The sequence below is a fragment of the Arachis ipaensis genome, chromosome B1 (assembly GCF_059453495.1).
Source record: "Arachis ipaensis isolate K30076 ecotype BB chromosome B1, ASM5945349v1, whole genome shotgun sequence".
In the NCBI taxonomy this organism is placed as follows: Eukaryota; Viridiplantae; Streptophyta; class Magnoliopsida; order Fabales; family Fabaceae; genus Arachis; species Arachis ipaensis.
Genome location: NC_142436.1, coordinates 121,456,491 through 121,469,356, shown reverse-complemented (window position 1 = coordinate 121,469,356; position 12,866 = coordinate 121,456,491). Strand labels below are relative to the sequence as shown.

The 12,866-nt window shown below is 36.7% G+C and overlaps 2 protein-coding genes across 2 annotated transcripts; one reads left to right on the top strand and one right to left on the bottom strand.

The window, feature by feature from the left end:
• Positions 1–29: 29 nt before the first annotated feature.
• Positions 30–7,407, top strand: LOC107610968 (DDT domain superfamily). Its single transcript, XM_016312943.3, has 12 exons — positions 30–1,141; positions 1,264–1,374; positions 2,638–2,724; positions 2,863–2,900; positions 2,982–3,063; positions 3,224–3,330; positions 3,440–3,605; positions 4,276–4,368; positions 4,843–4,966; positions 5,856–5,898; positions 5,990–6,178; positions 6,269–7,407. Exons 1-12 carry the CDS (start codon positions 692–694, stop codon positions 7,035–7,037), a joined length of 2,259 nt encoding a protein of 752 aa, XP_016168429.3. The 5' UTR covers positions 30–691; the 3' UTR covers positions 7,038–7,407.
• A 370-nt stretch (positions 7,408–7,777) lies between these two features.
• LOC107633768 (AAA-ATPase ASD, mitochondrial) lies at positions 7,778–10,191 on the bottom strand. Its single transcript, XM_016337371.3, has 2 exons — positions 9,509–10,191; positions 7,778–9,266 (listed from the first exon to the last, which is right to left on the bottom strand). The coding sequence occupies exons 1-2, from the start codon at positions 9,832–9,834 to the stop codon at positions 8,009–8,011; spliced, it is 1,584 nt and encodes a 527-aa protein (XP_016192857.1). The 5' UTR covers positions 9,835–10,191; the 3' UTR covers positions 7,778–8,008.
• Between the last annotated feature and the right edge of the window lie 2,675 nt (positions 10,192–12,866).

The window sequence follows — 12,866 nt, the reverse complement described above, 5'->3', positions numbered from 1 at the left end:
ATTGGTAATAACCAGCAACGATCAAATTTATAGATTTCGATTTTACCCAAATGACAAAACCTCAAATTGGAGGTAAATGTGTCAGGAGAAGAGAAAAGACACAGACTATTCAAGTTTAACCCTAGCTACCTCTTTTATTGCCAAACCAGATTTTTCCTGTGATTTGTAGACTTGGAAATTTGACCTATGTATTTGTAGGAGCTACAAAGGTACAAGGTAACGGAAAGAATAGAATAAAAATATAAGCTCAAATTAACAAGTTAACACCTTATTTTACAAATTGACCTAAAGTGAAAATAAAATCCAACAACAAACCAAACCAAATTCAGGTGTTGTGTTTCTCACTCTTGCTCCCTTCTTCACCAAAAACACATCTCTTTCTCTTTCTTCACTTTGTTACGCACACTTCAGTTCAGACTTCAGAGCTATTCTATTTGCAAAGTCACAAAAACACAGAAACCTCATAAGGGGTGGTATTTGGATTTGAGGGTTTGGACCCATTGGTCCTTCCCCAACTTAACTTAAAAGAAAAAACCTTTTTTTTCCCCTTCCTTTTTTCTCTTCATTCATTGTTTCTCGTTCTAAATCTCTTATCTTTGTTTGATTTTCTCTCTCTAACCCATGATCCTCTACATGTAATCCACCGTAACTTCCCCTAAACCCTAAACTCTCCGATCTCTCTGTCACCACCATGTTCCAGGGATCTCCCCCTCCTCCGGCTACCGCCCAACGCCGATCCTCGTCGTCGCCGGAACGCAATTCCCTAAACCACATCGCCGGCGACGATCACGCCGCCGCCGCCGCCGCTCCCGATCCTCCTCCTCCGCAAACCACAAGGAGCAACCGCCCCTCTCGCGCGTGCGTCCTCCGCGCCGCTTCTCGCCTCTCAGGTCTCTTCGCCGCGGAGCCTTCACCGTCGATCCATCGGCGGAAGCCGAAGTCCGGGAAGAAAGAGCGCCGGCGGGCGGAGGAGGAGGAGGAGGAAGAAGAAGATGAGGAGTCGCCGCCGCTGTCGCCACAGCAGCAGCAATGCGCGAAGATCGTGACGCAGCTCGTGGAACCGCCGCTGTCGCCGTCGAGGATGCCGCGGTGGAACCTCCGGTGCATGTGGGAGTTGGCTTCGGTGCTCAATTTTTTGCATGTTAGCTCCAAAGCTGTGATCTTTTTCGTCTTGGATTGCGTTTTTCATTACTGGGGGAGTGCTTAATTCTTATGCATTTCCTAGTATTTCTGAAAATGCTTGTTTTTTGTGTTTATTTGCAGCTGTTTAGGCCACTTTTGAATATCTCACTTGAATTTTCTGCTGAAGAGTTCGAGACTGCACTTCTTACTCCCAATGACACTTTGAGTGATATACATATGCCTTTGCTTAAGGTTGGTGCCTTTGTTTTATGCTTCTTCAGTTTATGGCATTTTATCATTGAATGTAGTATGTCCTTTGTCTTTGTGGTTTCAGTTTGTTTTAGTACTTGTTACTGTGATGTTTACTTATTAGAACTTCAATTAAAGTTCTACTTTGTTTCCATAGTGAGTGAAGTTTGCAAATCCTGCAAAGCTTTTACTTTCATAGCTTTGCTTCATGAGTTTCAAGTTTTAGTTCTCTGCTGGTTTTTGTAGGATGCTGACTTATTAGTGAGACTTTAGATTTATGAAGTTGTAGTTTGGGGACTATATACTCATAGCTCATAGGAGGTTGCTGTGGCTGAAAGATGGTGGAATTAATCAGAAACTGAAAATTTGTTTTGCTTGAGTTTCCATTGCAAACTGATGACTCATCAATGAACTTGGAAAATAATATATTCCCACACAGACATATTTTTTACGACTGAATAGCATGTTTGGCCAAGGTTGGTAAGTAGAGAGCCGGGGTTCTTTAATGTAATTCTTCATTTTATCCTTGTCTTAGACATTTTCCTAATGTTCTGGATTCAAATAGATCCTCAAAGTCAAAATTAGGATTGCAAGATACAAATTATGCATTGACAGGCACTTTGTATAAGATAGCTTCATGGGAAACAGATATGGGTCAACATAGCAGAATTATATTTTGTTGCAAGAATTTTGTTATATTTAATTCGTATTGAAAGGTTTCTGACTTGAACTATAATTCGCTGGAAGATTTAAATAGTGTGAGTAACGCAAGAATTTATGTTTGAGGTTTAGTTCTTTACTGAAATACCTGATGCAAGATACTCTATGGATCCTTGATCGATTGACTTATGGATCAAAGTGGGCTGATCAATAACAAAGATGCTACTTTAACTTATGTTTATAAAAAGATGCTACTCATAACATCAACCATACATTCTGAATCTGTACTACATGGGTGGGCAGATAGATATTGGGGCCAATAAAAGTTGTCTTGATTATAACAACATTATTGTTGCATTATTCTGTCAAAAGAGGATACTCAGTGGTGAGTATTACATAGAGAAAAAGAGAGAATGTTAGGGCTGTTTATTGCAAGGGAGCGTACAGTTCCAGATTTTGTGAGAGGTATTTGAAGTTATGATTTTAGCCATAGTGCTAGTGCAGCGATCTCTGGTTTATTTCTTAAGAACATAGGAGTTTTATTGTCTTGTTTATTTGCACAACTGCTTCTGGTCTAATAACAACACTTATTGAATCTTTTGACAGGCAATCCCTCCTATTATACGCATGGCACTCACACGTGATACTTGGATAACTGTATTATGCAGAAAATTGAGAGATTGGTGGCATTGGGTAATGAAATACTTCAACTTAACAGGCTGTTATTTGATTGAGTATTGTGTTTTTTTTTATTTTTTTTATTTTTTTATTTTTTATTTTTTATTTTTTTATAGTTTCAAGAGCTGATAAGTGGATGGAATTCAATTGCAGGTTGCTGATGGGGATCTTCCAATTGTTGCTTCACATGGGTTAGTATTATTGCAACATTTAAATAGGAGAATGTTAATATATGTATATACCAAGCCTCAGATTTTATGCTAATATGACAGGACGGAAATTGAAGTATATAAATCGCTTGATCCAGGGGTTCGTCTTGTGATCTTAAAAGCATTATGTGACATTCGTGTTGAGGTAATACTCATATTCATTACAACATCATATATTAAATTAAATGGGTGAACTTTGAATGGCACAGTGATGTCTCAGCATAGGCAATGGATATCTTTCTCTGATTATCCCATTTTCTAATTTACAAGTGCTTTATTGACCAAATTTGAGTAATATTTCGCAGCAAGAAGATATCCGGAATTATATTGACAACTCCCTCAAACATGGTGTTAAACTCTCAACATTTCGTAAAGAGCGAATTGGAGGTGATTCACATGGAATTTCTTATTGGTAATATACTTTTGGTTTCACTTATATGAGCCCAATTCAGATGTTTTTTTTTTAAAACTTTTTGGACATCTGTTTGTGGTTTTATTCATTTGAAATTTGGTTAGTGCAGGTATGAAGATGACCCAGTTGTTGGTCATAGGCTGTATCGAGAAACAAGAAAAACTGAAGTGATTCAAATGAAGAAAGGGAAACCAAGAGGTTCACTGGTTCTTTCTAATACATCATACCAGTGGGAATCTGTAGCTACCAATTTTGATGAATTTCAAGATGTTTCTGTAAGTTACTAAATCTGGTTGATCTTTGTTTGGTTACTACATAGCACTGAGCAGTTGACATTTTATAATTGTTGGGTGGTTTGCTTTGAATTGGAACATTGGTGTTATAAACTTATCATTAGATGATAAATCAACAATCAATAACATTGAAGATATGATTAATAGTATGTTGTGAGGTTCTCCTAAACAGATAAAAGTTGAACATGAGTTACCCAGCTATAGAAATTCCTGTTGGAACTGCTTCTTAGCTAACATCATACATTGAAACCTTTCTTTTGTTATATATAATGACATCAACAGTGAGACAGAAGTAAGGAAACAAGAAGAAAAATAATAAAGCAGTTTTGTTCCATAAAGGGTGCTTTAAACTTTATGGAACAAATCCATAATTTGTTTTTAAAGAAAAAACTTAAAAAAAATAATAAAATACATAAAATAATCAATATTATGTTATCCATAAGATTTTAACAAAGCTAATAGTTCATACGACCAGCTGATTGATCCATTCTTATGTTGTTATTCATTTTCTGAAGTTGGGGCGGGGAAGGGGGAGAGGGGGAGGGGGAGGGAACAAAGAAAGTAGCCCATCCCCTAATTAGTTTATTATGAATTGTGTAATCTTTGTCCTTCACATCAAGCTGCATATCACTTCATTCATCTGTTTCCACAGGAGAAGCTTTTCTCAAGTAAAAACAGGACAGAGATCTCTGTGGGGAAAAAGCTAAAGATAGACATGCTTCCTGAAATTGAGAAAGTCCATAAGGTACTCTTTTATGTGGTTGACAAATTTAAGAATATAGGGACAACATAAGTACTTTTATTTGATATCCCCTCACTACTAAGGCCCAGTTTGGGTAAACAACTTAATTAAGTTACTTTTGAAGAAATAGCTTAAACAATAAATGCTTATATTAAAAGTAACTTATAAATAAATTATTTTGTGTTTGGTTTTTCAGTTCTAAAAGTACTTATTTTAAGAGAAAAATGATAAAAAGCTTTTTATTATGAGAGAAGTCATTTTTTTTAACTTCTCCTTAAGCACCAAAATAGCTTTTTAGAAAGTTGCAATTTTGCTTTGAAAATTGTACCAGACATTAATATTACACATTTTCATAAGTTAAAAGTTAAAAAAAGTCACTTATGAACCTATCCAAACGGGTCCTAAGTATCTTGATTTATGGTCCTGAAGAATCTGAGTGTTTTTCAACTTACAAAATTGATTTGAATGTTGGCACAGAGAAAGGAAAAGTTGCTGAAAAAGCAACAGAGAGAGGCCCTTCTTCTTGATAATTACATGATTGCTGATGGTCTTGCTACCGGACGTTCACTGCGTTATAGGAAGCCTGTTACCTACACTTTCGGTAAGAGCAAGAATTTATCACTATAACTTGAGTCTTCATTTTCTCAGTATTGGTATTTGATATCTACATTATAGAGAGATTAGCATTTTGATTCTACAGCTGGGGTTGGCCTTTTTGTTTTATGTTCTTTTGCTGGTGTTACATTTTCAAGTATATTGGACTTCACAGTTCACTCCTCTTTTGAGAAGTATGGTTTTTGTCAATGTTCTTGCACCTAATGTACCTTCTGTGGTTTGGCAAATTTTGCTTTGACATTGGCTCATATCTACATCATGATTATGGTGTGGAGAATGTCTTAGTATTATTGTACTTCACCAGAGGGACAAGGGCTTCTAGTACTAGGATGTTAGACCTCTCTAGTGACTGTTTGTTTTTTATCATCCAGTTAGTCTCTGGTCTGAATAAATGTGCTACATTTGATTATTTTTTCTTATTTATCATGGAATCTTCTCCCCTCATGATGCTAACACTATACCATTGCACTAGTGTCATACTTTGTACTGGTGCACCTTTTCTTGTTTTAATAATTTTGGTTTAAGACCCAATAAACAAAAGTTACAATGGTTGCATTGATCCTAATGGTGACCAATTGTAGAAATTTAAGCATTTTGGAAATTAATAAATTTAATGTTACATATTTATGCAAGGTGTAACCTCATTTGTGTTCTGTCTGTTTTCATTATTGGTCTGACCAAATTCTTTCCTTTCTATTGTTTTTTATTTTTACAATGACGCCATGGTGATTTGAATCTATGACCTGCAGTATCCCCAAATCTTCCACCATTAACCACTCCTAATGTCTTTAATCGATTTGTCCCCTGTACCTGATCTTCTTTAGTATTTTCTATGTGCTGATTTTATTCTGACTTTTGTAATACTGCCCTTGCAGATGATTATGATAAGTCCATAAATGAGGCAATCAAAGAAACCAAGTATGTGCATATTTTTCTGTGGGTAGACAGGCTAGTCATACTTATTCACTTAGAATTTGTAGTTATATGTTTCTGTTTCTTCTTTTATCAGACGGAAACAACCATCCCCAGAATCCATGCCCAAGAGAGAGTTGGTAGCAAAACCGGAAGCTTTTAGTAATGGTAAATGGAGTGGTCCTTCACATTCCCCTCAAAATCTGGATTTTGGTTGGTCATCTCCAAAATCACCTTACTCTGATGATGATGAGGAAGACCATATAACGGATCCACTTGATCGAACGTGTGTAACTTATTGTCCTCCTTGTCTCGAATTTGTTGTGTTTTGATCTCTCCTATCTAATATTCATTAACCATTTCATTTTAAAATCAGAAATCGTCGAAGACAGAGACCGAAGCGGTATTCAGATAAAGAGTTCCTTGATCCTGTATCAGATAATGATGCTGACTTTGACAGTGATGATGATATTGTTGGAGAAGCTGTATATGATGAAGAGTATCTCAAGAAGCGTAAGCAGAGAAGGAAGCTTTCTAGTAGCTCCGAAGGAGATGAAGAATATCAGTGGGATGAAGATAATGTTGAAGAGGAAGAAGAGGAAGAGGAAGAGGAAGAAGAAGAAGATGATGATGACGATGAAGATTCCTTGAGTATCAGCGAGGACAGTGACAAACCCCGTAAGTTCAAGGCATTGCGAGGCCGTACTACGAGGGATTCTAAACGCAGGCCTGTCAATGATTTTCAATCAGGTCTAAGGCGCAGTAAGAGGTCAACCCGAAACCGTGTAAATTACCGACAATACGAGGCGTCTGAATCAGAACAAGAGTTTATTAAACCTGAAAAGTCTAATACATCAGCTGATCACTCAGATCCCAGTGAGAATGGGGAATATATGATGGAAAGTGAAGATTCCGACCGGAATGATGATGAAGACCAGGAAATGAAAGTAGAAGAGCAGCCTGCTACTTATCCCATAGTAGAAGAGAATGAACAAAATGCACCTCCCGAAAAGTCAAGTAGTCCTGGTCAGGAGGAAGTTGAGAGCATCGGAAAGCACCATTTCCTTGATTTGAACGAGCTCGCCCCTAGCTCGGGTTTCGATGATGGTCCAAATACAATAATGAAAGATGAAGACAATGAATGACCACTGAAGCTTGCCCTTCTGCTTGAGTAGAAGGGAGTAGGGATTGTAATTTTATACAGCGGAAGCCGACGTGTATGATAATAGAATTATAAATTTTTGTTGTAAGCTCAGTGTTAGTTATGATCATGATCTTCCTATGGCATTATCTAAGCAAACCTCTGATGCTGCCAGAAGCAGCATAATGCTGAGTTATGTAGGTTAGGTAGTCATTTTTTTAGTGTTTCTACATTCAAAGGGTCTACGAAAATGGAGGAGGAAATGTTGGCGGGGTTTGTTTGACCCATCCAATTGATGTACAATAACTTAACAGGTACTGTAACTTTAAAAAGATGCGGCTTTCAGATTAATGAGCATTGCAGTTTTTTATTTACTCTTTTTTTTTTTTTTTCTGTTGACTTCGGTAGTGATTAGCATTAGAAAATTTGGCTTTTCATATTTGATAAAAGTGGTATTTTAATAATAACGGAACTGACAGAAGACAAATAATAATTATTTTATCAAGACTGCCAATTTTTCCAAGACTGTTTATTAATGTGCTGAATTGTCTTATTAGTTAAGTTAGTTGTTTTAACCAGAAAGAAATTAACAAAGACAGTGACCTTGCAAGTTCACATGGCCATTGATGATAAAGTTCACAGCATACATACATAGATACATACAAGTTGCAATAATTTTTTGAGCACCTTTTACAGCACATTATTAACAATTAATTTTATTATTCTCTAACACAAAGTTCAAAATTAATCCTAAAATTCGGGGGTTTAGTTGGATATCAAAGATCTCAGAAGCCAAATTACAAGATGAACCAAATCAAACCAGACCTGAGACCCCTATAGTATATTTAATCTACATTTTGGTTTCATGGGATGTAGACATATGAATATATGATACTTACTACCTACAATGATGAGAAATAATGTTTCTCATGTTTCGCTCTTAAGAATTCTTTTAACAAAAGACACAATAAAAGGCTATAGGCTTAGGTTTTTTGCTTGAGCAGGTTCTAAGTCCTCCCATACCTCACCATTTTCCTTAGTGTGATTTGTGTGCTTTAGTCCCTCATCTTCCTTAATGTGATCATTGGCATGCTTCAGTTCCTCATCTTCCTTTTTCGCGCAGCTCTGCCTCAGTTCCTCAGCTTTCATAGCAGCAGCAGCTTCCTCAAGTGATTCAATCAAGCAAGAAAGACACTTGTCTGCATCATCCAGTGGAGACTTAGGCATAAGGTTCTCAGCAACATCGGCTGGAGTGATCTTGAACTCCCCAATCAGCTTCCGAATGGTGTCGAACATGGGATGAGTTTCAAGCTTCAAGTAATTCTTGGCAAGCACTTTGAATCCATCAAAGCTGCAATGGGACAACTCTATGTGCTTGTCCATCCTGCCCCTTCGAATCAGCGCCGGGTCAAGCTTCTCCACATAGTTAGTAGTGAACACAATCAACCTCTCCCCACCACAAGCAGACCATATCCCATCAATGAAATTCAATAGCCCCGAAAGCGTCACCTTGCTGCTGCCACAGCCTCCATCTTCCTTCCCTTCTTTCCTAAGTTCTAAGCTCACCTTCTCACTCTCATCATCCGACAACTTGTCGCCGCCTTTCTTCTTCCTCTGCCCTGTAAGATCAAGAGAGCAATCAATGTCCTCAATAACAATTATAGACTTACTCGTCGTCTCAATCAAGAGCTTCCTCAGCTCAGTGTTGTCCTTAACTGCCGTAAGCTCCAAGTCATACACATCATATCCTAACAAATTCGCCATTGCTGCAATCATTGTGGATTTTCCAGTACCAGGAGGGCCATAAAGGAGGTAACCCCTCTTCCAAGCTTTCCCAATCCTTGCATAAAAATCTTTGCTCTTGCTAAAAGTAACCAAATCCTCAATGATCTCCTTCTTCTTCTCAGAATCCATAGCCATTGTCTCAAAGGTTGCAGGGTGCTCAAACACAATGTGGCTCCACATTGTTTGCTTGTAACTTGGCCACTTGTATCCAGGGCTATTTGTGTACAACTTCCTCTGCCGATTCCTCAACCGAATCTCCTTCCCTTCCCTCATAACATGTTCCAAATACGAACTTGTGATCAAGTCCCTATACTTCATGTGGAAGCTGAGCTTGTAGAACCTCTTCTCTTGTTCAGGGTAGTATGACATGGACCTTGGTGGTGACGCAACCTTGCTAGATAACCACCAAACTTTTGCACCCTCATAATCATCAGTGACTCTCTCATACCTAATATTCAATGATAAAATTTTATAGGAAACAAAAAGCTAGTCACAAATTCAAGAAATTTGAAGGTCTATTTGGTTTGCTTTTTCATTTGCTAAGATTTCCTGTTTTCGTTCATTCTTTCACAAAAGATTTTCAAGATTTTAAGAATAAATGAAAACAAGAAACACTCGGAATAAAAATACAAACCAAAGAGGACCTTTGATACGCATTCTTGGGCAAAAAGAAAGTAAGAATTGCAATACTCGTCCATGGTGAGAACCAAGTTGGTGCTATCTTTTCCCATCTCAGCTTTGAGTCTCTTTGCACTCTTTGATGTGTTGGCACTGAGGTATGCCTCAACAGCAGCATAAGCCTCACTTCTCTTGAGCCTATCACCCAAGAATTCATGGAAGGAGATTCTTATATAAGGGTAGAAATAGCCCATAATTCTGTCTGTGTATTTCTCAAAGAACCTTCTAACTTCATATGGACAATACTGGCGTATGATTGCCCAAACAAACATGAAGCTTGCTAAGGTTGAACCCATTGTTGCCATCATCTCACTCATCTTGAAAGGCATCATCATCATATTATAGGTGTTTGTGTTTATGTGTGTGAAAGAAAGAAAGAAAAATAAGAAGGCTTGATGAAGTTAAAGTTTGAAACTTTGATCAATGCTTTTGCTACTTCAAGTGATGGAATTTGAATGGATCAATGAAATAGAATAGAACATGTAGAAACAAAAGACTCCAAGTTGGCTATGGGTGTTAATTAGTGTATCAAAAAGTGTGTGAGGGCCTGAGGGGAAAAAGAATAAAAATAGTGAGTGGGTAGGGATGTGGAGAAAGGAACCAGTGTTTATAAGCAAAATGAGTCAAATGACACTACTTGTTAATGACACTAGCAGTAGTAATAGGAGTGTGCAATTTTTATTATATGGTATATAACAGAAAAGGACAAGTGAGATATATAGAGTATTAGGTTCCACTAAGTTCTTTGATTTGGTGGGACTCTGTGGAGTGTGTAGTGTGGTCCAAGACCCTGAAAAAATATGTATGTGCTGATTCATTGTATGTTATGTCTTATTGGACAATGAAAGGAAAGGAAGCCATGGTAGTTGGTTGATTAAGAGCCGAATACTCCACTAATTCAAATTGATTAAGAAAAATGATAGTTCAATACATAAGTACTTTGCATTAATACAAAATCTGAAAAAGAACCGCATCTAAAAACTGTAGTGTATATAGTCTAATCTGATAATTATATTAATGATTATTTTTATTATTTGAATATGTAATTTTAAAGTTACACGTAACTAAACCGATTTAAATTAGTTGATTAAATTAGATATATTATTTTTAATAAATTGAATAGATGGAATTGAAATTTGAATTTAATTTATAAGACTAATAAATATCTTTTGTATGTCTAGTTACAATTATCACATGGTTTTAAATATGATTAAAAAAAAATAAAATTTGAGTAATTAGGACACTAAAGTATTGATACTCTTAAATTTTATTAACTGCCAAGAAAGTTGTTACAATAAATAAAAATAAACTATGAATATTTTAAAGAAAAAATTTAGGGAGTCATTATTTTTGTTGAAATCTGATCAGCACTTAACTATTAACAAAAAATTATTAATCTTACATCATTAGATGTCATTTCATACTATTAAAAATATTGATAATAACTAATTAATGACTAAACATCACAAATTCTACTGCCCTAGCACTCTTCTATTTTAAAACTACATACACTTTAGTTATGCTTAAAAAGGTATACAGATATTTCTGAATCTAAACATGTCACATATACACCAATGCATTAAAAAAACAAAACCAAATGTGGCCCCCTCCTATATGTGAAGGTTTATTTCATTATTTGCGCATGAGAAAAGGAAAGGTCACCTCTCTCTCTAAATATATTGAAGTTGGTACATGGCTGTCGATGGCGATGATGGGATTCTCAACATAGCACAATAATGGGGTCCTTCTCATGCTCACACTCACAAGCTACTAAAACTTTTCATGTACTTGTTTATGTCTACTTCCCCTTGTTTGATATGAGGGCTTGTCATTTTTCTCAAGTTGTTGAAACATAATAGCACAAAGGCAAAAGCACTAATAATAATAAGGGTTAAATACGATTATAGTGTCTAAAATTTTGGTTGAATATTAAAATTATTTTTAAATTTTTTATATTTAAAATTGTCTTTAATATTGAATTTTATTTTAAATTTCTGAATCAAATTACTCCAAAAAATAATTATAAAATAAAAAAAAAACAAAGAAAAGTATATGTAGAAAAAGAAGATGAAGAGAAAAGAAAGATGTCAGCGTCTGAAATTGTCAAGCACTGCCACTTCGCTATTGCTCCCTCTACTGTGCTTACCGTCGAGCAAGAGAGCAATGGAGAGAGAGACCAAGATAAGAGAGGGAGAGAGAAAGAAAGAGAGTGAGAGAAGAGAAACATCGAAGCCAGAATCAAAGGAAGAGATACAGGAGAAGAGGAAGGTGGCGATGACGTCGGTAAGGGAGGATACCGCGCGTCATCGTTGCCTTTTTGGTCGACCGAAAGAGAAGAAGAAAGGGAAAGGAGGACACGAGCAGAGCGATTGAGAGAGGAGAAAGAGACGACCTTTGTCATTTCTTATTTGCCATTATCACTGTTGCTGACTTGCTGTTGCCAAAATACATCGTTGAGCAAAGAGCCCGTCAAGTTTTACCTCAACATCAATAACAACAATAACATTTAATTTATTTTGAGAGAGAGAGAGAGAGAGAGAGAGAGAGAGAGAGAGAGAGAGAGAGAGAGAGAGAGAGAGAGAGAGAGAGAGAGAGAGAGAGAGAGAGAGAGAGAGAGAGAGAGAGAGAGAGTGGAAGTGTGATGGTGGTGGTAGTGTAGCAAGTGGGTGAAGAAGAAGAAAAATGAGAAAAATTGAAAATATTGGAAAACACTAAGAAAGGAGATTATATTTTAAATTTTGTAATGACTAATTTTTTAATTATAATTTTTGTTAAGAAAGGTATTTTGGTCCAAAGGATGATTTTAAAATAAAATTTAATGTTAGGAATGATCTTGAACACAAAAAAAAAAGAAACCACTACAAAAAAAAATACTGAATGCCGTCGGATTTAGCGTCAAAGGTTAGCGGCGGATTTACTGTCAGATTTACCGGTGGATTTGGCTACAAATTCGTCGGGTAAAAAAAGTTATTGTCAGATTTGGTTTTCCGACAATAAATTCGCCGATAATAATTGGAGAAAAAAAAAGGAAAAATGGTGCGATCATTTCCATCGGATTTAGGAGCGAAAAAATCCGACAGTAAGGTAATTAAATGAAACACACCGTTTTAGTCACAGGCTGTGCATTATCAATAGATTTTTCCGATGGTAAAATCACCGGTAAAATTGATGCTAAATTTGAATTTGCGAACCCTTCCCATCTATTTCTACAGTATCATCAACCTCACTTCTCTCCCCCTTTCTCTTTCTCTCTTGCCGTTAGCCCCCATCGCCCCCATTCGCTGTCGTTTCGCCGTCGTCCACCACTTCCTATGACTCCAGCTATCGTCGCCATCAAGGAGCGTTCACATAGAAATTGTGTCTGAGGAGC